The sequence below is a fragment of the Oncorhynchus mykiss genome, chromosome 17, assembly GCF_013265735.2.
Source record: "Oncorhynchus mykiss isolate Arlee chromosome 17, USDA_OmykA_1.1, whole genome shotgun sequence".
NCBI lineage: Eukaryota > Metazoa > Chordata > Actinopteri > Salmoniformes > Salmonidae > Oncorhynchus > Oncorhynchus mykiss.
Window position 1 is genome coordinate 38389295 of NC_048581.1, and position 27606 is coordinate 38416900.

At 43.5% G+C, this 27606-nt stretch overlaps 1 protein-coding gene across 4 annotated transcripts; it reads left to right on the forward strand.

Annotated features, from left to right (window-relative positions):
- The first annotated feature begins 838 nt into the window (after positions 1–838).
- Positions 839–16659, forward strand: osgn1 (oxidative stress induced growth inhibitor 1). Of its 4 annotated transcripts, none has more exons than XM_036949854.1 (6): positions 839–883; positions 3827–3903; positions 6898–7034; positions 7461–7652; positions 10310–10401; positions 12259–16659. In XM_036949854.1, the coding sequence occupies exons 2-6, from the start codon at positions 3846–3848 to the stop codon at positions 13307–13309; spliced, it is 1530 nt and encodes a 509-aa protein (XP_036805749.1). In that variant the 5' UTR covers positions 839–883; positions 3827–3845; the 3' UTR covers positions 13310–16659. The 4 variants fall into 4 exon arrangements, with proteins under 4 accessions (XP_036805749.1, XP_021424092.2, XP_021424094.2 ...); XM_021568417.2 differs by having other exon boundaries at positions 877–1151; XM_021568419.2 differs by lacking the exon at positions 839–883 and adding an exon at positions 890–1980.
- Positions 16660–27606: the final 10947 nt, after the last annotated feature.

The window sequence follows — 27606 nt, forward strand, 5'->3', positions numbered from 1 at the left end:
AAACAAACTTGCCCAGTTGCTTGCATGATGTTCAGTGCTATCTGTGATCCTTGGGACGTCCATACCCTAAACCCTAATCCCTAGCATTCAAGATGTAAATTTCAATGGGGTAGGGACGTCCCAAGGATCCCAGATAGCGCAGATTGCATCATCAAGGAGGAAGCCTATAGTAATTTCAAGCATTATCTTCAGATGACCATGACGAGAGAGGCAGGTTGAAGTGGCCAGAGTCAGAGTTGTGCAGGAAGTGTTGTATGTTGAGGCAGTGAAAAAAGTAGAGGATAATGGGTCAAGGGTGAGGGACCCTGAGAGGATCCCAGTGAGTAGATTTTTACCAGCACAGAGGGATAGGACAATGAGTGATTTATGTTTGAGTAAGGTTGGCTTCGTAGCAATGGTTATCAACTGTACTGCAGAAATGGAATGTAAACTCACAGAAAATATATGCTGTGGTGGAAGCTGCATAGAAGTATTTGGGTATACGAGATTTGAATTCAGAAGAACTACAGGGTGTGTTGAGGGATGGTGTCCCGTCATCCCAGTATGTTGACATGGTGCAGGAGCAGATAGGGTCAAAGTAGTGGAATGGGGGAGTGGGTTTTTAATGAGTATCGGTGGCAGTTGAAGAGAAGTACCTGGGTATACAATATTTGAATGCAAAATAGTTAATGGGGTGGTGATTTACATGTTTTATGAAATAGTGATATATAGGTGTAGGGTTAATTGGTGTAATTATTATTATTATTTAGGAACCGGAATAATTAAGATAATTTAATGTAGGTAGGCCGTGACTGGGCTCACACTTCAGTACAGTAGGTGGCGGTGTATGCACTTTAAAGTTGGATGCGATCCACCAACCCAATCCCAAAAGACGAAGAAGAAGGTGACCATGAGTGGCTGGTGAACACAACGCAAATAGGAATTATAAAATTAGTTCATGCTCTTCCTCCATCGCGGGTTACCGTAACATTGCAGCATTTTACACATGTCGGTGAAAGAGTCACATAACGAGAATTTGAGGCATATCTTTAGAGATTGCAGTCGGTTGAACCTGCCTGGGGAAGGAATCGAAGGTTTTCATCAAGGGTAGGCGTTTGATAACTAGCAACGTTTAAGGGATATCAACGGTAGCCTTGTCTTCATAGCTATCGGTAAGTGGAAACATTGTAGTCAATATTTCAACATTTTCGTTCTCCTTATTGGGCCCATTTAGCTTTTCTCCGACGTCTTCTAGGCTTGCTGATGTGTCTGTTGGTAAATAGCGAATTTGACGTGGTTTCAATGTGCCGGTTGCGGATGGAAACCGTAGACGGGAACCCAGCATTAAAGTAGAAATCTAAATCATTTAAACAAGGCTATCAGTCTAGACGTTTTGCGTTGAATTCAGGTTGTGTGTGTAACTTTAATCTATCGACAATTAGGCTACAGTCCAGTTAGAAGGCTACAGTCCAGTTAGAAGGCTGCGTCGGCTGCCGTCAGATGGTCCACTACGAGACTTACAATCGGGCTTGGTTGCGGGTACTGTGCAGGTCTCGCGTAGCGCATGGACGGAAATTATTGGCTATAATATAGGACCCATGATTCATTCGAACCTAGCGAGCTAATTTGACAAGCATTTTCAGCTAGCATGGCGAATATTGACATGTATTACATTTATGTTTAACATGGCACATTATTTATAACCATAGCGCATTGAGTCGTTCGCAGTTATATCATAACCTCATGTGGTGCTCTGGCAGGATTACATCATTGGTACAGTGAAACAAAGACCGGCAGATGGCGGGATTGAGTCGTTTAATTTTACCGTCCAAAGGGACTCTGTTTATGCAAGGCAAACCTGTTCCTAGATGTGTTCTAAGACGAAATCAACAGTACAAAACCAATGATGAAATCAACTGGGGGAAGAAAAAAAAAAATGTTTTAAGCAATTGATCTTGTCATCATGACTATGAACTTTTAAACTAACACCACCAGTCTGAGGTAAAAAAAAAAAAAAAAAGTAATTCCCCTCAATTGTATGTGGTCCAAAACTTCTGCATGTGTAATGTAGTAACACATATTGTCCACATTATGGAAAGTAGCATAATAATCATGAATTAGATATGGCAAAATAATTATATCTTAATTTAGGATGATAGTAAATGAAGCAAACTCCCAAGATTTTTTCAATAATCACATTTTCTCTCTAGTTTAAACATTTCGTTACCTTCTTTATGAAACACCATTTTCCACTGCCATGCTATGGTGGCTAATGCTAATTCCTGACATTGAGTACAGCATTCAGACAAAAGGTAAACAGGCTACTGCAACCTGATTGGCTGTACGTAATACGCAACATCCGGAACTAGCATTAGCCACTCTAGGATGGTGGTGGAAAATGGTGTTTCATAAAGAATGCATATTTCACCTGCTTTTTTTCCGCCTTCTCTCCATTAAATCGAGTTAAGGAGGAAAACTTTGCCTTTCCAGACTGAATATTTTATGTTTCGAACCGGTCCATGGGGGATACGAGTGTCTAGCGGGCTTCGTACAGTCCCTTTAGACGTTAAGATGAAACGACCCAACATCGGCATCTGCCGGCCTTTGGGCTACCCCAGGCCTATCATACTAGGCGTAGAAAAAAGGCTGTGGGCGGAGAAAAAGTTTACTGTAAAGTTGACTTGTTTGGTTATGACTGCTTTCTTGAACAATATTTTATAGACAATCGTCTGCCAAGTTTATTTAACCACGAAAATACTCTTTAGTTGAAACGTTTACAGGAGAGGTGCAGTTTGACAAATTGAGCTATTAGTTGTCCCATTTCAGACAAGTAAGCCTTCGCCCCCAGCATGACCTACCTTGACAAAATATGTAGCTGTAACGACTGCAAATGTATGCAGGCTTTGATCACTGACATGTCATTCACGGACAAGTACAGACTGACACATGTACTGAAAGGCAGGCAGACAGAGACGACAGTAAGTAATGTGACAACTGAGCACAATGTAATTCTTTGGGATGAATACAAGAAAAAAACATTTGAAATGTCAATATTTATGTTGTGGTCTGACAAAATGTTTTTAACAAGGACATCTTAACCTAGATCTTGTGTAGGCTAATATCTCACTTTAATCCTGTCCAGCTGTTCTATATAAGCCTATAAATAATATGGGTTAAAGTATTTAAATAATATTGCACTGACTGTCACTAGAAAAGGTAAGGAACATCTGCTTGTAACAGTCAAATCTTAGTCAGTTCACATAGTTTCCTTTGCATTGTGAGTCCGGCTCAGCCGGATTGAGATGATAAAAAAGCTGCTTGCTGCGCTATCGCTTTAAACTTTCTGCCGAGTCACGCTTACATGCAAAGTGAGTTGTATAACCACGCTGCTTGCTGTAAGCCTCTGCAAGGATCCAGTAGGGGTCCCAGAGCTTTCTGGTATGACCTGTCTCTTCCCCCCCATTACTCACTTCACTACTGTACTACTTCTCCCCTTACATGCTTAAAGCTGTCCTCGCCCCCTTCCTGGCTAAATTAGATCACTATTGGACCCTTCCCAGCCATTTTAAGTGTTCTCCCTCAACTATTTGAGTTGAGTTTTAGCTGCAGTTTCCGTTCCACATTTATCTTATCTGTACACGTTCACCTTGACTTGAGGACACGGAGGCTGGTCTCGCCCAGACGGAAGTGTTTTGTTTCTTTTTATGTGCAGTTATGGAAACCAGCTTGGCAATGGTGTCGGACAGCGATGTGTCATTGGTGGACTGTGGAAATGTACTGAAGTAGAAGACCAGAGCAGGAATTTAAAGGCTAATGGTTAACGTCCCTTTTTTTTCTCTCCTTGCAGATAAAAGCATACAGTAGCCATGGACCTGCAAAATAAAGATATCCTTCCCAGAGAGATTCTGCCAGTTGTTGTCATCGGTAAGACTGGGGTTACTGTACACATTCAGCTCTGAAAGACTTGACTATAAAACCAGATTTGGTTAGAAGTTATTTCTACACACAGTAGGGAATTTGGTCAAAGATCTTCTCAGGGACTAGACTATGAAACTGCTACCGGTATTATAGGGAAGGAAGTAACACTTTGCACAACAGTGTTTCTCTTCTGAGGCAATTTCCAAATTGCATACGGTGGGTGAAAGGATGCATTGTCACCAAAATGTCAAGTGCCCTAGATCCTAGTAGACTCACAAGGCTATCGGGTCGTTCCAAGATATGACACCCACCATCTCAGATTGTTCTAAAATGATTTCTGTAGTTAGAAACCGTTATGATTATCATTTCTACAACATTATTTTTGTTGAAAGATAATTGGATCACTGAGAAATTAAAATAATTTATTGCAGAACATGGTAGTTTCAGGATGTAGGATGGGACATAAACCTAACAACTTCAATTTGATATTTTCTATGAACGGGGGGGGGGGGGAAGAAACACCATCAAATTCACTGAGAATACATTGCATAGGATGAAAAACAATACATCTCCATACTATTCATAGATAACTGATACTGTATACTCATTGTTGGGTATGAGGTGGGTGGCTTAACATTTCTTTGGATTCTTACTCATAGTTAGAAAGAAACGTTTGGATGTTAAGTACTATATGTATTGAAAATGATATGAATCGTGTAAATTAAAATAGTCAATTTGTTTGCAGTCAATTACCTTAATATGTCAGAGACGAGATTCTATTTCAACACAATAATGTCGCAGGAATGTTAATGTTATGTTTCTTACAACAAACAATGTCGGAACAGTCAGATGGTGGGTGTCAATCCCCTTTCTTGTGCTTTTTGTGGTGGAACGACCCCATAAGAACCTAGTTTCTTAGAATGAAGGCCCTTGTGTGCTCCCCTTTTAAGAAGAACACCTATGTCAAATGACTCAACTTTTTTAGCCTGTTCTTAAGCGAGGCATTCTTAAAAGCCAAGTATATTTTTATACATACTTTTTTGACTGCTATTCATGGTTGATTCTCATATCAGATTTTTACATTCTTGATGAGCCCTCAAACATTCTGTATGTAGGGCTTTTGCGGTGAACATATTACCACCACACCAGCAGTCACAAGCCATTACTGCAGTAAAATTTGACATCACGGTAATCTCTTATGCACTCCGGACATGCTTGGTGGTACCCAACTCACTAATGACCATCAGGTCGCTAATGGCCTGGTACTCATGGACCTGTTGTCCCTAACCACACTGACATCAATGCAAATGCAATCAAAAGTCGCATCAAACACTAATCATCAAAACAGTATCATGCTTTTAAAACTCACCTCACTGTGATTGATCAATTTGAAGAAAGAAGTTCAACAACAGGTTTCAAAGCCTAACATAACAAGATGGACAGCGCTTTCTAAGGTTGTGAATAATTCAAAACATCCATACGTATATGAGAGATAATACGTAGGCCTATAAATGAGCCCAAAAAAGAAGGAAAAAAACAGAATTAAAATAATGATTGTGCCGTTATAAAATGTTGTACAATACATAACTGATAAATACATACAAATATTTAACTTGTCTTTGGTAGATAATATGTGTAGCCTATACTCCAAAATTAAAAAAAATATTGTAATTATCTTTTGAGTGTTGACTGTTATTATGCATACCGGATGGACTGGTTACCTCATGCAACGTGCCAAACTTTCTATTCATTGGTCTGGGCGAGAACGCCTAGGTGATACTGTTTGTTCATTGATTGTTCAGGTTGTCTAACGGAGTTAGCCTACAATTTGTATTTGATTTTGAATAGCCTCGTAATAGGGCATAAAAACATGTTCATCATTTATAGACTGACACATTACCTTATAGTTACAGAATCTCACCACTGTATTTCAATCTCCTCCCCTCTCTCCTTCATTCCTTTCTTGATTGTGCAGAGAGGGCTGTCAACAGTTTAATGCAATATTTTTAGTTGTGAAAACATGTTACTGTTGACGCTCCCGAACAACTTGTTTCACTTGTTTTCCCAATTTAAGCACTGGCTAGCTGCAGGAACAGGGTTGGAGGGCCCATGGCACACAGAGTTTGGGCGGAATATCATCTGTCGTGCAGCGAGAGGCTGCATGCTCTTCAAACAGTGGTTGGTTCATGGAGTGAAATAACCAGAGTAGCCTACCCAGGCTGATTTGAAAATTGAACCAGCAGGAACGCGGCCTCCATTCACTATTTGAGTGCATATGGATGACTCCTTTTTTCCCCTGGCCATTTTAGTTCTTAACCAAAACTAATTTGACCTATTAGTAAAGACATAATTGAAAATAGTCTGATGGGGAAAATATAATCACTTGATGTTAGAATAGCCTGTGCAGCCTGAGGCAAGGAACAGAGCGCAAACTTTTTTGCTTAAAATAATGGATTTATTGTGATGGATATTAAATTGTTTTAGACAATTTAAAATTTAGATGTTCCAAAGGTGTGCATCAGTGGCTTGTATGTGTGAAGGCCTGGAGATACTAAACGTGTTTATGTTAATTGACTGTCTATTATCGTGAGACCAGCAGTCTTTTGCCTGGCAATAACCGGCTGACAAAATTTAATGACAGCCAAAGTCTGTATGAGCCCCCAATTAATGTTAATATATTGCCTTACATAATATTAAGGCACTACATTATTATATATTTTTTACCTTTATTTAGCTAGGCAAAACACATTCTTATTTTCAATGACGGCCTAGGAACAGTGGGTTAACTGCCTTGTTCAGGGGCAGAACGACAAATTTTTACCTTGTCAGCTCGGGGATTTGATCTTGCAACCTTTTGGTTACAAGTCCAACGCTCCAACCACTAGGCTACCTGCTGCCCCAGGTAGCCTAGTAGCCTAGCCTACATAAACAAACAAAAACTGTAGTGGTTAAATTTATTCAACTTGTCTGAACTTGCACCTCTTTCCCTTTCTCTCCTAGGTAACGGCCCCTCGGGCATCTGCCTGTCATATCTGTTGTCAGGTTACACCCCTTACCTGTCTCCAGAGGGCACTCACCCTAACCCCCTACTGCAAGGCAAGCTGGATCAACAGCCTCATTTGTCATTGTTGGAGCTGGTAAGAATGACACCTCATCTGTCTTCACAATGTCTCTGTGACAACTTGCATTTTATACCTAGCGTGGTGGGTGTTGGTTTACAGTTGCCCGGGGTGGTTGTAGGTGCTAGTTAAAATGTTCTGTAAAATGCTGTCTGTTTGTGTTTACCATTTATTGTTTGTTGGTAGTTATGCAACTATTACTACCTGTATGAATGCTCAGTAGAAATATTTGTGTGGCCCTAAGTAAGGTCTGTATGTAGGCTACAGGAGGTTTTGTAAATAAATGTTACAAGCTTAGTAAAAAGCTTTATTCGTGTCCTTGATAAAGGGTGGCATTTTGTTTTTCAATGATCTAGACCCTAAAACAAATTACATAATAGGTAGGTAGGGCTACATACCACAGTCTTTGTACTAAGTTGTTTACGTGTTTGTTTCTGTGTGCAGGACCTGGAGTACCTGTGTGAGGGACTAGAGGGCCGCTCCTCCAACCCCGTGGCTGTGCTGTTTGACTCCCTGCTCCTGCCCGACAGTGACTTTGGGCTGGACCATGCCTCACCACTGCTTTGGCGCTACGAACCGGAGCGGGCCACCCCACACCTGGTGCTTGGCAAAGGACCTCCAGGAGGAGCCTGGCATGTAAGTGCCCAGTCCATAATAATTGCCCAATACAATGTTGAGCCCCTGGTCCCTACTTTGTGCAGATCTAAAAAGGATTGGTTATTCCAAGAATTCCATCTTGTCCTTGTGATGTTGCTCACAACAATCTAATCATTTTCAGATACACACATGGTTCTTTTTGGAAGGAGCCAGGTGGTGATTTGCAATTGGGTAAAAAAATTGGGTCATAAACACATTCTTTGCTAACATTCAGAATTGGTCTGTCACAGCCTTAAATCTCCGAAGTCTGTCTAAATCTCTGAAGGCCTTAGGTATTTGGTATTTTATTAGGATCCCCATTAGCTGTTGCTGAAGCAGCAGCTACTCTTCCTGGGGTCTATACAAAACATAAAACAGAACATGATACAGAACATCAATAGACAAGAACAGCAAAAGGACTGAACTACATAAATTTAAAATAAGAACAGTAGAACCAAAAAAGATCCTACGGACAGTTGCATGCATACATAAACTCGCACGCATACATAAACTCAGCAAAAAAAGAAACGTCCTCACTGTCAACTGCATTTATTTTCAGCAAACTTAACACGTGTACATATTTGTATGAACATAACAAGATTCAACAACTGACACATGAACTGAGCAAGTTCCACAGACATGTGACTAACAGAAATGGAATAAGCATCACCACAAGTGCATAAATAATACAGCTGACAACACAGTTTACAGATGGATATAGGTTGCAACTCAGTTTGTAAGTTCTGGGGGGGTGCAGTTACTGTATTTATTCAATTGACTTATACTGGTGGAGATTAATGATTTATTGTTAAGGTGGACTCTATCGGCGGTACTCTTGGTTGAGTGGGTGTGTCAGGTCGGTGGCAACTCTCGCTTCTGCCCTTGACTAGAAGTCGAGCGATTTAATCGGAATGGCCGATTAATTAGGGCCAATTTCAAGTTTTCATAACAATCGGAAATCTGCCGTTTTTTATTTTGTTTCTTTATACCTTTTTTTATTTAACTAGGCAAGCCAGTTAAGAACAAATTCTTATTTTCAATGACGGCCTAGGAACGGTGGATTAACTGCCTCGTTCAGGGGCAGAACGACAGATTTTCACCTTGGATCCCCCGAGCTGACAGTCTTGCAACCTTACAGTTAACTAGTCCAACGCAATAACGACCTGCCTCTCTCTCGTTGCACTCCACAAAGAGACTGCCTGAGAATGCCGTAAGCCAAGGTAAGTTGCCAGCTAGCATTAAACTTATCTTGTAAAAAACAATCAATCATAATCACTAGTTAACTACACATGGTTGATGATATTACTAGATATTATTTAGCGTGTCCTGCGTTGCATATAATCTGACTAAGCATACAAGTATCTGACTGAGCGGTGGTAGGCAGAAGCAGGCGCGTAAACATGAATTCAAACAGCACTTTCGAGCGTTTTGCCAGCAGCTCTTCGCTGTGCGTCAAACATTGCGCTGTTTATGACTTCAAGCCTATCAACTCCCGAGATGAGGCTGGTGTAACCGAAGTGAACTGGCTAGCTAGTTAGCGCGCGGTAATAGCGTTTCAAACATCACTCGCTCTGAGCCTTGGGGTGGTTATTTCCCTTGCTCTGCATGGTTAACGCTGCTTTGAGGGTGGCTGTTGTTGTTGTGTTGCTGGTTCGAGCCCAGAGAGGAGTGAGTAGAGGGACGAAAGCTATACTGTTACACTGGCAATACTAAAGTGCCTATAAGAACATCTAATAGTCAAAGGTTAATGAAATACAAATGGTATAGAGAAAAATAGTCCTATAATTCCTATAATAACTACAAGCTAAAACTTCTTACCTGGGAATATTGAAGACTCATGTTAAAAGGAACCACCAGCATTCATATGTTCTCATGTTCTGAGCAAGGAACTGAAACGTTAGCTTTCTTACATAGCACATATTGCACTTTTACTTTCTTCTCCAACACTTTGTTTTTGCATTATTTAAACCAAATTGAACATGTTTCATTATTTACTTGAGGCTAAATTGATTTTATTGATGTATTATATTAAGTTAAATAAGTGTTCATTCAGTATTGTTGTAATTGTCATTATTACAAATAAATAAATAAAAAATTGGCTTTTTAAAAAAAAAAATGTTATTTTTAATTGGTATCATCTTTTTTGGTCCTCCAATAATCGGTATCGGTGTTGAAAAATCATAATCGGTCGACCTCTACCCTTGACACTCTCTCCAAGAACAGCACTTCCATGTTCTTGACATGAACTCCACTGATTTTGATTGACAGCTTTACTATTTTGTGTAATCGTTTTTTTGTTTGAGATGGATAGTTATAGTCAATCTCTTGGTAAATTCCTTACATAGTATACTTAAGGAAAAATGTTGTTTATATGTCATGGCTAACTAATGGCATGTAGCTCGTAAAACCACCTGTAGTTTGCATACCTGCAAATACATTGGCATGTAAAACAGCAAGGGACAATGGCAGACCATTGCTTTCTGGGAAAAAGGTGGGTGAAATATGCATCTGATGACCATTGACCAGAACACTTTGGGCCAAGGCCAAAAGTAACACCATTTATAGGAAATAGGATGCCATTTGGGACACAGGTTTGCATATGTGGCTTTCAGCCTTGTTGTTAATGGTGCTGGTGTTTTGTGTGTTTGTCTCCTTAGGCGATGGAAGGCTCCATGCTCACTCTCAGCCTGGCTAACTGGATGGAACTGCCCGGCCTGAAGCTTAAGGAGTGGATGAGAGAAAAGCGCAGGTGGGTCCTCCTGACAAGCTACAGCACCATTAAGGACAAAATTAACTTTTCTTTTGGTATTTTTTTCATTCATCCACAGAAGCAAAGATTCACTTGCCACATCATGGTGATGATGTGTTTTGCGGCAGGTGACACTTTCCTTTTTTAAGTCCAATATCTTGAATCCTGACATGCAAAATATTTTGGGACTGTATTACACTGAACAAAAATCAATCAATTTCAAAGTTTTACAATTCAAATAAGGAAATCATTAATTAATTTGCCCCATATCTATGAATTTCACATGACGGATACAGATATATCTGTTGGTCACAGATATCTTGAGGTAGGGGCGTGGATCAGAACCAGTCAGCCTCGTACACCGTGACATCTCCTTTCCATAGAGTTGATCAGGCTGTTGATTGTAGCATGTGAAATGTTGTCCCACTCTTCTTCAATGGCTGTGCGAGGGAATCCTGTACAGATCCTTGTGCCATGGGGCCGTGCTCATGCTGAAACATGAGTTGATGGCAGCGGATGAATAGCACAACAATGGGCCTCAGGATCTTGTCACGGTATCTCTGTGCATTTAAATTGCCATCAATAGAATGCAGTTTTGTTTGTTGTCTGTAGCTTATGCCTGCCCATATCATAACTGCACCGCCACCATGGAGCACGCTGTTCACAACAGCAAACCACTCGTCCACGCAACGCCATACACGCTGTCTGCCATCTGCCTGGTACAGTTCAAACCGGGATTCATCCGTGACGGGCACTCATCTCCAGCGTGCCAGTGGACATTGAAGGTGAGCATTTGCCCACTGAAGTCGGTTACGACGCGCAACTGCAGTCAGGTCAAGACCCTGGTGAGGACAACGAGCACGCAGATGAGCTTTCCTGAGACTGTTACTGACAGTTTGTGCAAAAATTCTTAGGTTATGCAAATCCACAGTTTCATCAGTTATCCGGATGGCTGGTCTCAGACGATCCCGCAGTATGAAGAAACAGGATGTGGAGGTCCTGGGCTGGCATGGTTACACATGGTCTGCAGTTGTGAGGCCAGTAGGACGAACTGCCAAATTTTCTAAAACGAAGTTAAAGGCATCTTATGATAGAAATTAACATTCAATTATCTGTCAACGCCTCCGGTGGACATTCCTCCAGTCAGCATTCCAATTGCACGCTCCCTCAATTTAAGACATCTGTGACACAACTGCACATTTTAGAGTGGCCTTTTATTGTCCCCAGCACAAGGTGAACCTATGTAATGATCATGATGTTTATCAGCTTCTTGATATGCCACACCTGTCAGATGAATGGATTATTTTAGCAAAGGAGAAATGCTCACTAACAGGGATGTCAACAAATTTCTGCACAAAATTTGAATTTGAGAGAAATTAGCTTTTTGTGCATTTGAAAAATGTCTGGGATCTTTTATTTTGGCTCATGAAACATGGGACCAACACTTTACATGTTGCGTTTTATATTGTTGTTCAGAGTAACAGTGGACTAATAAAAAATAACTAAATACAGTTTTTGGTGTGAATTTTTCCTTTAAGTGGCCACAGTCGAATCAGCCATTCCAGATTGACCTTATCACTGTTACTGAATCGGAGTGTTCACTTAAGGGAAATATTCTTGTTTGCATGTATTTTTTTTCTGTGTTGAGCCGCTTAGGAACTAGGATTAGCTACCAGTATTAATGCCTTAGGTTTAGTGAAAATAGAGGCAAAACAAATATGGTTTTGTGTCAAAGACAAGTGGCTGGTGAGTGAGGCTGTTTTTTTGTTTTCATTCAGGTTTTGTCACCAAGGACCTTTTTTTTGTGTGTATTTTAAACACTGGTGTCTGACCCTCATACTTAAATCTTTGTTTCAGGAACGTCCGTAACGACAGGGCCACCCCCGCCGAGATTGCCTCCTACTACCAGCACTATGTCAACCAGATGGGCCTGGAGGACAGCTTCGCCTGCGGCACCACCGTCACCTCCATACAGAGGGTGAACTGCGAAGGGGCCAGCAGCCGTTCCTTTTGGAAAGTCCAGGGGACCCAGAAGAGGGAGGCTGACGAGCTGGGGGAAGGAAGTCTGTCAGAGGTCCCCTTTATAGTATGCGCAGACTACGTGGTTCTGGCCACGGGCACCCATGACATCCCGGCCCGTCTGGGCGTGGAAGGTGAGGGTCTCCCCTTCGTGTGCCACAGCTTCTGGGAGCTAGAGGCAGCAATCTCCAAAGGCCAGCTGGACCACACCTCAGACCCAGTACTGGTGGTGGGAGCCGGGCTGACAGCGGCCGACGCTGTCCTGGCAGCTCACCACCTCAACACGCCTGTGTACCACGCCTTCCGGCGCTCGGTCACCGACCCAGGCCTCATCTTCAACCAGCTTCCCAAGCTCCTCTACCCTGAGTACCACAAGGTGCACCAGATGATGACACAGCAGCAGCAGCATGGCCAAGACACCCCCAGCTCTGGGGGAATGGGCACCCTGGTGGACCAACAGGAAAACAACACCGCCTCCATGTCTACTGGCTCCTACCCAGGCTACGTCAGCCTGCCCAAACACCGGGTGGTGGCCTTCAAGCCTGACAGGAAGTGCGTGCTGGAGGGGGAGGACGGATGTCGCACCGTGCTGCAGGTCTCCATGGCCCTGGTGCTGATTGGCGCCCACCCCAACCTGTCCTTCCTTTCTGAGAACGGACGGCCCCTCGGCCTCAACCCCCAGGAGCCAATCACGTGCCGGCGGAACCCCCTGGAAGTTGACCCATACACGTACGAGTCGGTGTCAGAGGGGGGGATGTACGCCATGGGGCCTCTAGTTGGGGAGAACTTTGTCCGCTTCCTCAAGGGGGGAGCTTTAGCCATCGCTAGCGACCTCGCCAAGAAGCAGCGGGCCAAGGAGGAGAATCGCACCACCCTGCGTGTGTCCTAGACTCCTAGGGGTTAAGGGTTGCGACATGAGTAAACTGCTCCTAAGGCCTGTATTATTATTATTATTATTATTATTATTATTATTATTATGATGTGGGCTGGTCAGCTCAGGCTAAAAGACTGAAGTGCAATCTGTGACAATACGACCTGCACCAGTCCCAATATTCCTCAAAGGACATTGCCATTCTCTCTGGCTCCACTGAGAGATTAATTTAATATTCTTACCAGGGCAGGAGATTAGGCCTGGGTTGATGTGTAGCTAATCATATGGTGCAAGGGTAGAATCCAATGAGTATAGAGTACCACAGTATGAGTCATAATACCCATAGATAATAGCGGTCAAACAGGCAGTCAAACAGGCGGTCAAACAGGCGAATGGTTCCAATTGTTTTTACACCATTTTTCCCATAGGGGATATAAGTGCCATTATTATCTGGATGAGACTGCTGACTCGAGGCAAAGGTAATAATATCTGTATGAACTATGTTAGCTAAATGTAATAATTAAGAAATTGGCCAAATGTATTTAAATGGACAATTCTGTGATCTGGCTTGTGTAATTTTTAAATTGACACAATACCTCTTAGCAAAGGTGTCAGATTTGTAGTTTTGCAGGGATTTGTAGTTTTGCATGATGTCTGCTTTGATGTGAATTAGCATTTTCGAATCAGTAAATATGACCTAATATATTGATAAAAGTCCCCTTGTCCTAGAGATTTACATGGTTATCCAAGCGTCATGCCAGGGTAAGCCTACACGAAACACAGCACTTATTTTAAGTGTTTCTAAAATCCCCTATGGGAAAAATGTATGGTGGAAAAACAGTTGGAGCCATTTCCCTGTTTGACCACTAGATTTTATGGGTATTATGACACCTCCACTGTGGGGCGCTATTTGGTTCCTCATCAAGTATGCTAGCCCTATACTACATATGTAGTTTGAGTTAGCAAGGTAACTCTGAGTTCAACTTGGGATAACCGGTACCATGAAAGTGGCTCACCTTTTAGCCAGGTAAATGTTGTATGGCCACGAATCCTTCAAAGCTAACCTGCTCCAGGGCAGGTTAACTTGGGTCTAACTACATTTATCCTGAATTAAGTGTCTTCGCCACGAGTTGAGGACCAATAAAATCAGATTCCCTCACTCTCCCCAAGATTGCGTCATCATCCACTTAATTTGAGGAAGATGACTGATTTTAAATATTTATTCATCAATTGTTTTTGTTAAAATAGTCATTTTAAAATACCTATCACATTACACATTAAGTAATGACAAATGCATTTGAAACTTCATGCACAGTAAAACCTTTTTTGACTTTTATTGGTGGGAGTGTGGAATAAAGGTGCTAGTGCATTGATAACCACAGCAAAGTAATAAAATAAAGATGGCACTCCTAAAAGTCTATTTCACACAACAGCCTGCTGAATTTACTTAACTTTTTGGCACAAATTAAAATGGCACTGACTTGCCCATGGATTGATGTTTCTGCATTGTCTCAATGAAGAGTTTATGGTTCAACTAGCCACGAGCGACATGCAGTTATAAACCTGCTAGAGTTCGCAGCACGCGGAACAGCAATATCCACCGTCGTAGTACGGATGAAGCCTGAGCTGAAATGGGAAAACCCTGTGTAGCTATCGGTTGCTTTGTTGTATACCCCTCTTGTTAATGTTTGAAAACTCAAACGCCAACGTAACTTCTCAGCTAAATCTTTGAGATTAGCTCTTTTGTTGCATTGGTTTTCCATTGTAAATCCATTTTGAAAGTGTAGAAACACATTACATTTACCATGCCATGACGTTTGATGTATTCTCTGAAATGAGAATGGTATCGTATTAATTTAATTTTTACGGACCTGTATGTTTGCCTTTCTTCAATATCCAATGAAAAATTAAGTATCTTTGTACGATAATGATCCCTATGTCAGCAACTGTGTCTATATTAGCATCTTTCACAAACAAGAACTCAAGCTTGCCAAGCGGAGTTTGTTGTTTCATTCCTGGTAGTTTTTCAATCTGTTAGACCTTAAATGTATCTGTTTTATTATATTTTTTTTAACCAGACGATACGTTTAAGGGGCTATTCTCTTGATTTATTTGCAGTAAAAACTTAAAGGTAATATGTTTAAATTAAGAATTACAGTGTCAGTTTATGATCATGATCATGCTCAATTTGAGACTAGGCTAATTATGAAATCTATGTTTAAGGCCCATATGCATTCTCACCAATCTGGGGTGACTTTCCTGAAAGCTTTGTAGCCAATGTTGTATTTTAATTTTCTTGACAACCCAGACACCGCTCTTAATTCGTTCACATACAGATTGACTACTAAATGTTGCTACTTTCTCACTGATATGGGTCTGGGTGGTGGAGACTGTGTACTGTCAGCTATTAAGCTTCAGGGAAACGCACTTATTTTTATCATCCAGAGAGAATTGTAATTTTGTGCTATGGGTTTTCTCTTGTACATGCTTGTCCAGATGGTGCCTTGGCCAATTGCGTTCTCTGAGCTTCTGTTACTGCCCCAGCAGCATTTGATCTCGAGCCAGTGCCTTAAGACACATTGCCATTACCAAACTGGAAATGTATAAACTTATCATACAACCACTAGGTGGCCACATCAAATATTATATTATTCCACAGGTGTACAAAAAGTGTATTGAAGGCCTATAATGCTCTTGTAAAGTTGTGGGGCCATGTATTAAGACATCCTTTAAGAGACAATATTCATATGTCAACCAGAAACAGTTCAAACATGTCTAATTGAATCTAGTTGAGAAACTAGTTACAAATACATTCAAAGCAGCGCACTATTGACCGTCTCTTTAAAGGCAGCCCTATGAGTGTCACGAAAAATTACAACATAGTTGGTTTCATATGGCTCCTTAGCACTTGCTACACAAGGCAGTAAGACCAATGACCCACTGGTCTTTTCCATGCCAGATGTTTGTCCGATCTTACATTTTAAACCATTACACAATGTTAGGTACTTCTTAAAAATAAATGTAAAATACACTTTTTTTTCTTCAATCATTCATTCATGGTCTCATACAATCATTTTGAAATCCGCAGAACCCCCGACCGATCAATAGAAAAGAGACCCGATGCAATATTTTCAGAGAATCTAATATTGTTTTTGTCCACATTTGCTATAAATTGTTCTTCACCACTGTAACCAAAATCTGAGAGTTGTGGATCATTGGTTGTTTATTTTCGGGAAAATGTCCACTCAAAATGTTTGATAGGTGGCTATCATGATTTCACTTGAGTGTTTAACATGTTGATATACATGCACTACAAATGCAGGATTTTCTATGGATCCTTTGTATTAAATATACTATTTTCAACAAACTGTTTTTTCCCTGGTTACATTGCCACTAGCACTGAATGAATTAATGCATTATTTTTATTGGGCAGTTTTTAAATACATAAAGTTACCTCATTCATTGAGTATGACAATGCATACATACATTGAGGATAAGAGCACAAAGTGACTTATTTCCATGTCCTATCGTGTGTGTAGTGAGAATGGACAGTTTGGACAAGACTGGTTTTGTATTTTGCACTTCAAAGGCACTTCACATTACACTCAGTGTAAGAAATGGCTTTTCCCTCACTTGATCCACCAGATGGCAGGCTATTCTAACCATTCAGTTTGCACTAACCCTATCTGGGTTCATGGGAAGTCCATATCCTAACCATAACCCTTACCACAACCTTTTAAATGTCTACTTCAACGATGGGATGTCCCAAGGATTCCATTTATACTTTGCCATTCAGTTAGCAACAGGTTTGCATACCATGTGGAATGCAGTCATACTGATGATACTAATGTAATATAATGTGAAGTACTTAGAGGCTATTTTCCTTTTCATACCCCAGAACCCAGCTGTTGAAGGTAGACTCTGCGATATGACATAGATGCAGAAAGTAAACGGTATAGTGGGTAGATTTCTGCAACAACTAAGAACGTTGAAGTGCAACGCTCAACTTTTCCGCTGTTTTGGTTCCCTGGCTACCAGCGTGAAGCAAAGTCGTGCGTCTCGGTCATCTCCATCTGCGGTGCTGCTTGTTTTGCAACTTAATTTCGCTGAGTCTACCTTTAAAAGATGCACTACAGGATCTTAACCACAATGAATTGGATTATTAACCTATCATACGAATTGCATCAGAAAATATTTATATATACAGTACCAATTAAATGTTTGGACACACCTACTCATTCCTTACACAGCCTGGAGGTTTGTATTGGGTCATTGTCCTGTTGAAAAACAAATGATAGTCCCACTAAGGGCAAACCAGATGGGATGGTGTATCGCTGCAGAATGCTGTGTTAGCCATGCTGGTTAAGTGTACTTTGAATTCTAAATAAATCACAGACAGTGTCACCATTTAAGCACCATCACACCTCATCCTCCATGCTTCACGGTGGGAACCACACATATGGAGTTCAGCGGTTGGAACCAAAAATCTCAAATTTGGACTCATCAGACCAAAGGACAGATTTCCACCAGTCTAATGTTCATTGCTCGTGTTTCTTGGCCCAAGCAAGTCTCTTCTTATTTGTGTCCTTTAGTAGTAGTGCTTTCTTTGCAGCAATTTGACCATCAATGCCTGATTCATGCAGTCTCCTCTGAACAGTTGATGTTGAGATGTGTCTGTTACTTGAACTCTGTGAAGCATTTATTTGGGCTGCAATTTCTTAGGCAGGTAACTCCAGTGAACTTATCCTCTGCAGCAGAGGTAACTGGGTCTTCCTTTCCTGTGGCGGTCCTCATGAGAGCCAGTTTCATCATAGTGTTTGATGGTTTTTGACACTGCACTTGAAGATACATTCAAAGTTATTTAAGTTTTCTGCTTTGACTGACCTTCATGTCTTGAAGTAACGATGGACTGTCGTTTCTCTTTGCTTATTTGAGCTGTTCTTGCCATAATAGGGACTTCGTCTTTTATCAAATAGGGCTATCTTCTGTATACCACCCCTACCTTGGCACAACACAAGTGATTGGCTCAAACGCATTAAGAAGGAAAGAAATTACACAAATGAACTTAATAACGCACACCTGTCAATTGCAATGCATTCCAGGTGACTATCTCATGAAGCTGTTTGAGAGAATGCCAATAGTGTGCAAAGCTGTCAAGGCAAAGGGTGGATACTTTGAAGAATCTCAAATATAAAATATATATACTTTCTTGGTTACTACATGATTCCATATGTGTTATTTCATAGTTTTGATGTCTTCACTAATATTCTACAATGTAGAAAATAGTAAAAATAAAGAAAAAACCCATGAGTAGGTGTCCAAACTTTTCACTGGTACTATATACTTTTTTTGCAGGACATAACATATATGAAATGGATGAACTAGTACACAATTTGATGACCTAGTACACAAGAAACAAAACTACTGAAATTATACAAAAGCTTGAGAGTGCATCTTTAACGTTTCTGGGTAGTGCAGTTCAGTAAATCTTTATTCAACACAATGCTAATGTTGCCCAGTGATTCAGGAAGGCGACGCATCAAATAGTCACACATTTCCCTCACAGACAACCAGTAGGGTCAATTCATATGCTGCCCATGAATTGCATCTGAATTTGCTGTGGTTATTGTTGTTGTTGTTATTTTACAGTTGCTATGAGACAGCAGATTTGAGGGATCACTCTTTGATTATCTGTCTTCTTTGAGTATTTACAGAGCCCCCTGCTCTTCTATAGCCTGGGAAGATAATCTCTGCAAGAGTAGCCTAAGTATATTTCTGTCTTTCAATAAGTGTTGTTGTTGGTATAGTCTGGCTAGGGCAATTCAAAGTAAGTGCTGCCCCTACCTAGTTGCCTACTTAATCATTGCTTTGAACTGCTGAATGCTCAGCACCTTTGAACTGCTGAATGCTCAGCACCTTTGAATGCTGAATGCTCAGCACATTCCTAGCTTCCTTTGCTACTTTCCTTCCCTAGCTTCCTTTCCTATATCAATTTCCTCCTTTCCCAGCTTCCTTTCCTTGCTCCCTTTTCGATCCCTAGTTTCCTTTCCTCCTTTCCCAGCTTCCTTTCCTCCTACTATAGTAGTGACTTTGGGCATTCTACACTACTACTACCGCTACTATTACAGTCAATATAACAGTAGCAGCAAATCAGTTGCCTTGTGGTAGTGTCCACCCTGAGATTGGAAGAGTGGGGGTTCGATCCCTGGTTGAGTCTTACCAACCAAAGACTTGACCTGATGCACCTCTGCTTGTTTTTTACAGACTAAAATAAATCAAATCTGCAAATGATCATGCGAAAATGCAAAGATTGTGTGATTGTGCCATGTCTGAAATTATTGTGGTTTTCTCCAAGTCCCACTAATGTATTCCAGCACCTGTCAAATCCAAGCCATCTGACATTAAAATATTGAAGTGTTACACCCTCTATAGCCATCAGGGTTATTATGTGTCGATTATTACTCAGTTTTGGGACGAAAGCTTCAGGCAACACATCTAATCCACAGCAGGAAATTCCATGTTTGGCCTTGTCAGTATTGGAAAGCAGCCAGATCAGGAACTCCTTATATGGGCACAGCCTTTTCATATTGGGATGTGGCCCAGAGCAGGAACTCCATACATGGGCACCGGCATTCATATTGTAATGCAGCCCTGGAGCAGGAACTCCATATATGGTCCCAAACCCCCATTTTGGAACTAAGCCTATTAGTAAGGAATTCCATAAATAGACATAGAGCCGTGACCATGCCAACTTGCATCCAATCTTCATTAGCCACAAGCCCACCCCAACCACCTGAATCCCTGCTGCCAAATCAACAACCCTCATAGTATGTTAACAGCATATACCTTCATGTCTTTGTATTTCTGCTAAACATGCAAGTTGTACTGCAGGTTTGGGGAGCTCTTTTTGCCTCCGGGGGATGCGGTTTCTGTCATGTCTGTCTGTCCCAGAAAAGATCAGGTCCCTGCCTACTAGAGAAGCTGCCTTTGCTGGGGCCCCTGCCTTAACCCCCACACCTACTTGGGGCCGATCTCAGCCTGCCATCCATCCTCAGGCTGCTCCCACCAGTGCTGCTCTAGGTTGCCATGCCAATGGGAATGCCTGAGCCCACTTCCCACCATGCCATTCCAAGTTGGTGCCCTCTGGTATCAAGATTGGACCAGGGCCCAAATGTGTGAAGTCCTGACCAGAAGGGGAGTCTGCCACTCCCCTGCAGACTGCAAGTCAGCCACTGTCTGAGTACTGAGGCTGCTGCACACACCTTCTCTCTAGCAGCCGGCCCAAGCTCCCGCTTCCACCTCAAACTCACCCACCTCGCTGTCTGAGCTGGGCCCTTGCTGAGCCCGAACTGGGCCTCCTGCCCTCACTCACATTCTCTCCTGCAGCCGGGATTAAGCTCCCACCTCCACAGTGCCCCCTGCCTGCACGGTGTACCTCCCACTTCCACAGCGCCCCTCCAGCATTCCCTGCGACCTTCCCACATCGAGCCCCGACCCTGCACCCTCTGTTGCTGGTGATCAGGCCTTTGTAGCTTGATCCTTTTTGGGGGGGTCCACCTCCCTAACTGCGACCATCCTATGTCACGTATGCCCACAAACACCTCCGTTCCCACTAGTTCCCTATCAGGACATACCCTTAAGCAGCCTCTATTCACAAACTTGAAAGTTTAATGTCATTGTCATGTGCTCAAGTACAGTGAAATGCCTTTCTTGCGCGTTCTAAACCCAACAACAAAGTAATTGTAAAAAATAACATAAGTTATTTAGTTAGACCAAAAACACACTAATGAAAATAAATAACACGAGAAGTAGGCAAGCTATAGTCAGGGTCAGTTCCACTACTATATTTACAATGTGCAGGGATACTGGCGTGATAGCGGTAGCATCTTCAGAAGGTATTCACACGCCTTGACTTTTTCCACATTTTGTGTTACAAAGTGGGATAACAATTTTTTTTTTTTTATTCAATGATCTACACAACACTAATGTAAAAGTAGAACAATTCTAACATTTGTAAAACATTTTATGTAATGAAGATAGTAGGTTGAACACTTAAAAAAAAAGTGTAAATCCATGTTAGAATCACCTTTGGTAGTGAGTCTGAGTCTTTCTGGGTAAGTCTCTAAGAGCTTTGCAAACTTGGATTGTACAATATTAACACATTATTTCAAAAAATCATTCTAGCTCTGTCAAGTTGGTTTATCATTGCTAGATAGCCATTTTCAAGTGTTGTCATAGACAGTGGCGGTTTTAGCATGTAGATCTTGGTAGGGCAACAACAACAAAAAATAAGTGGAATGCATGCCAGCAAAGCCACAACACTAAACAATACATTCATTGCGCTATAAGGCTGCCTACAAACTGTTAGGGCCTACATAAAGCTGTTCCAACATCTTACCACTGTTACACCTGGCTATCAGCGGAGCCTTCTCTGGCAGTGAAAAAGTTCATTCAGCCTCATTTACTGCCCTTTAAAAAAACATGGCTGATATGGCTGACTTGCTTAAACAAATGTGGTGTAACGGATGTAACGTTAGTCAATAACTAATAATAATAATACATATCATGCATTGTTGACAGCAAGGCCAATGTTGAATGTTTATCATTTGAAACTTGGGAAAGAGACCCTAAGATTAAGATTAAGGGTCTCTTTTCCAAGTTTCAAATTATAAACATTCAACATTGGCCTTGACAGCCACTGTCACTAATTAATTCCAAACCACTCTTTGAATTTGCGATTTCCAACTTGTGTAATGTTTATGTCCAATGGCCGATGAGCACCGATACGTTTTTATTTAGAATTTCAAATTTTTCTTCATATGACACGGAATAAAAAGGATTAGCCAGTAGATTGTCAATTTGATTCATGATGATGATGATGACTACTAGCTAAGATTGTGAAAGTATGATGTTGACATGATCAGTCCAGTCAAAGCAACTGTATTATCTGTGGCCAATGACCTTGAGCCTTCTTGGATGGGCACTTCTATGGCAGCAGCCTAAGGGCTAAAAATGTCAAGGTCTCCTCTTATACTTGACAGTGACGTAAAGTCCCCATGAGTGACAGAACACTGAGCCAATCAAGGCGCAAAGCTCCGTATTTTCTACTGGCTTGCCCCACCACAGAAAGCACTGAGCTAGGCTGAAACACCTGCATTTAGGAGCTGCCTTACTAAAAAAAAAGAGACCATATTTGTATGCGGCTTTATTAATTCAATGAAAGTTTTACATTGTTTGCAAACTGATATGTGACACGTATTAATGCCTTACCTATTCTGAATAATGGGTCGCCACTGGCCATAGATATAAGTAGATTTAAGTCAAAATTGGAACTAGGCCACTCAGGAACATTTGTGTATAGTTGGTCTTTTTTTGTTTTGGTTATTATCCTGCTGAAAGATGCATTTGTCTCCCAGTGTCTGGTGGAAAGCAGAAAAAAACAGGTTTTCCACTAGGATTTTGCATGTGCTTAGCTCTTTCGTTTTATTTTTATCATTTAAAAAATACAACATTTTCAACCTCCGCTTTCTTCACGACTGTGCCGACCATTTTAAGTCTTGAATGATTTGGACTCCGGGGAACTTTAAGCTCTCGACCTGCGCCACTGCAGCCCTGTCGATGTGGATGGGGGCTTGCTCGCCCCCTCCCCCCTCTGTTTTCTGTAGTTCACAATCAGCTCCTTGGTCTTACTGACGTTGAGGGAGAGGTTGTTGTCCCGACACCATACTGCCAGATCACTGAACTCCTCCCTGTAGGCTCTCACGTCGGTGATCAAGACTACCAACATTGTGTCATCAGCAAATATCTTCATATTCAACATCCCCTCTCTCATCAGCCAATTGACTCCCTCTCCTCCGACATCCACTACCGTGCCCTTCACTCCTCCCCTTAGGAGCATTTGTTTATAACAGACAGAGGCCACCCTGTCACCAGAGGGTTCCAGCCATACCTGAAGACCACCTGAAGATCCCCCACGCCGGTGTCCCTGCACACCTCTACTTCTCCCTCTCCTTTTGGATCTGAGCTGGCAGCACATAACAACCTCCCCGCTGCCATCTTCAAGCACCTTGGCCACTGGTCATCCGACACCTACAACAATTATCCGCTCAAACCCATGCACGTCTGATACACCTAACAAACCCTCGTAGTGCCCCAGGCATAATAACACCGGGATTCCAACACTTTCACACCTGACAAGACTAACATCCATCACCAGCAGACGGACGCACCAGCAGTCCAGCCCACAGACATCTTCCCAGCCCAAAAGGGCCTCATGCCCGCTTTCGTGCTCATTCAACAAGCAGCAGGCTAAAACTCCTGGATGTTCCATTTGGGGGGGGGGGGGGCAGCTCAAACCCGGGCCACTGCCGGGGGCTGAAGCTGCACTACAGGAGGGCCAGCACAACCTTGGCCTACGGCTGACCCTGCCAGCATGCTCAGCACAACCACAGTCCAGCTACCAACCCTGATCCATGACCGGGGGCTGGCTTCCCTGACCAGCATCCACGTCAAAACCCTCATACCAAACTCCATAATCTACTACCCCTTCCAACATGTTCATCAGATGGTGAGATGCTGAACTTGTGAACTGACCGTGCTGGTCATCTATGAAAGTTTGAACGTTCTGACCTTAATGGCCACATGCACTTTTAAATCTCCACCTGGTGTAACCAGAAGAGAACTGGCCACCCCTTGGAGTGAGGTTCCTCTCTGGGTTTCTGCCTTCTAGGGAGTTTTTCCCTAACTACTGCGCTTCTGACTCTGCATTGCTTGCACTTTGGGGTTTTAGGCTTGGTATCTTTGTCAAGCACTTTGTGACAACTGCTGATGTAAATAGGGCTTAATGAAGAAGAACAAATATTTGAATACATAAGTGTTAACCTGGGTTGAAGAGGATGATGGCTCGGAGGCAGCTCAGCTCTGTCTTGTCTATCTAGGGCGGCAGGGGGCCTAGTGGTTAGAGCGTTGGGCCCCGAGCTGACAAGGTAAAAATCTGTCGTTCTGCCCCTGAACAAGGCAGTTAACGAACTGTTCTTCGGTAGGCCGTCATTGTAAATAAGAATTTGTTCTTCACTGACTTGCCTCGTTAAATAAATACAAATGTCATTCATCTTAAACACCAGGTCGGTCAGCACCATAGAGGCCACAACACAAGAGACAGTGAGGCAGTGTAACAGGAAAAAGCAGAGCTCAATTTTACTGCTTGCTGTAAATCTGAATTTCTAGTGTAGGTAACATTTTACTGACTATGTCAGTGGAGGCTACTGAGGGGAAGATGACTCATAGTAATAGCTGGAACGGCGCAAATGGAATGGCTTCAAACATATGGAAACCAACAGTTTGATTCCATTCCCCCGATTCCGCCATTACCACGGGGTAATGGATGACCAGCACGGTCAGTTCACATAATACCATAATATTAACATGCCCATTATACCTGCCCACTGATTAAGATAACCAGAGTAAGGTGTTTACATGACGAATAGCATACACAGCCTATAGTCATTGTAACGGTTTTCCTGTTGTGAAGGAGAAGCGGACCAAAATGCAGCGTGGTGGTTATTCATTGTATTTTAATGAAGACACTATACATGAATAAACTAACGAAAACAAGAAACGTGAGAACTCAAAACAGCCCTATCTGGTGCAAACACAAAGACAGGAACAATCACCCACCAACACACAGTGAAACCCAGGCTACCTAAGTATGATTCTCAATCAGAGACAACTAATGACACCTGCCTCTGATTGAGAACCATACTAGGCCGAAACATAGAAATACCCAAATCATAGAAAAACAAACAGACTGCCCACCCAACTCACGCCCTGACCATACTAAATAAATACAAAACAAAGGAAATCAAGGTCAGAACGTGACAGTACACCCCCCCCCCCCCCCCCCCGAAAGGTGCGGACTCTGGCCGCAAAACCTTGACCTATAGGGTGGGTCTGGGTGGGCGTCTGTCCGCGGTGGCGGCTCTGGCGCGGGACGCGGACCCCACTTCACTAGTGTCTTAGTCCGCCTCATTGTCCGCCTCCGTGGCTCTCTAACCCTGGCAACCCCTCTCCATGACCCCACTGGACAGAGGGGCAGCTGCGGGACAGAGGGGCAGCTGCTGCGGGACAGAGGGGCAGCTGCTGCGGGACAGAGGGGCAGCTGCTGCGGGACAGAGGGGCTCTGGCGCCTCTGGGCTGAGGGGCTCTTGGCTGACTGGCGGCACTTGGCTGACTGGCGGCACTGGCGGCCCTTGGCTGACTGGTGGCCCCTGGCTGACTGGCGGCACTGGCGGCCCCTGGCGGCACTGGCGGCCCCTGGCAGACGGGTGGCTCAGGCGGCGCCGGGCAGACGGGTGGCTCAGGCGGCGCCGGGCAGACGGGTGGCTCAGGCGGCGCCGGGCAGACGGGTGGCTCAGGCGGCGCCGGGCAGACGGGTGGCTCAGGCGGCGCCGGGCAGACGGGTGGCTCAGGCGGCGCCGGGCAGACGGGTGGCTCAGGCGGCGCCGGGCAGACGGGTGGCTCAGGCGGCGCCGGGCAGACGGGTGGCTCAGGCGGCGCCGGGCAGACGGGTGGCTCAGGCGGCGCCGGGCAGACGGGTGGCTCAGGCGGCGCCGGGCAGACGGGTGGCTCAGGCGGCGCCGGGCAGACGGGTGGCTCAGGCGGCGCCGGGCAGACGGGTGGCTCAGGCGGCGCCGGAGAGGAAGGAGCACCTGTAGGGATGAGACGGAGAGACAGCCTGGTGCGGGGGGCTGCCACCGGAGGGCTGGTGCGTGGAGGTGGTGACGGATAGACCGGACTGTGCAGGCGCACTGGAGCACCGGGCCTGCCCAACCTTACCTGGTTGAATGGTCCCGGTCGCCCTGCCAGTGCGGCGAGGTGGAATAGCCCGCACTGGGCTATGCAGGCGAACCGGGGACACCGTGCGCAAGGCTGGTGCCATGTAAGCCGGCCCAAAGAGACGCACTGGAGACCAGATGCGTAGAGCCGGCTTCATGGTACTTGGCTCGATGCCCACTCTAGCCCGACCGATACGCGGAGCTGGAATGTACCGCACCGGGCTGTGCACCCGCACTGGGGACACCGTGCGCTCCACCGCATAACACGGTGCCTGCCCGGTCTCTCTCGCCCCCCGGTAAGCACAGGAAGTTGGCGCAGGTCTCCTACCTGGCTTCGCCACACTTCCTGCGTGTCCCCCCAATAAATTTTTGGGGCTGACTCTCGGGCCTCCATCCGCTCTGCCGTGCTAGCTCCTCATAATGCCACCTCTCTGCTTTTGCTGCCTCCAGCTCGGCTTTGGGGCGGCAATATTCCCCTGGCTCTGCCCAGGGTCCTTTCCCGTCTAGAATCTCCTCCCAAGTCCATTTCTCCAAGTAGTTCAGCCTCTCCCACTGCTGCTGCTGCTGCTCCTGTTGCTGCTGCCTCTGTTCCTTCTCCTGCTTCTGCCGTTGCCCGTTACCACGCCGCTTGGTCCTGTTGTGGTGGGTGATTCTGTAACGGGTTTCCTGTTGTGAAGGAGAAGCGGACCAAAATGCAGCGTGGTGGTTATTCATTGCATTTTAATGAAGACACTATACATGAATAAACTAACGAAAACAAGAAACGTGCGAACTCAAAACAGCCCTATCTGGTGCAGGTACAAAGACAGGAACAATCACCCACCAACACACAGTGAAACCCAGGCTACCTAAGTATGATTCTCAATCAGAGACAACTAATGACACCTGCCTCTGATTGAGAACCATACTAGGCAAAACATAGAAATACCCAAATCATAGAAAAACAAACATAGACTGCCCACCCAACTCACGCCCTGACCATACTAAATAAATACAAAACAAAGGAAATAAAGGTCAGAACGTGACAGTCATAATCCGTTTAATATTGAATTATTATAGCGAGCATGTAAACATGCTGACTACGGTTCAAAATGTCAAACGGTAATACTTTTCATACTCTTTATGAATCTTACATAATGTAATCCATCACCAACGTTGACGTCAATTTTATATGTATAGTATTGGCCAAAAGTTTTGAGAATTACACAAATATTAATTTCCACAAAGTTTGCTGCTTCAGTGTCTAGATATTTTTGTCAGATGTTACTATGGAATACTGAAGTATAATTACAAGCATTTCATAAGTGTCAAAGGCTTTTATTGACAATTACATGAAGTTGATGCAGAGTCAATATTTGCAGTGTTGACCCTTCTTTTTCAAGACCTCTGCAATCCGCCCTGGCATGCTGTCAATTAACTTCTGGGCCACTGATGGCAGCCCATTCTTGCATAATCAATGCTTGGAGTTTGTCAGAATTTGTG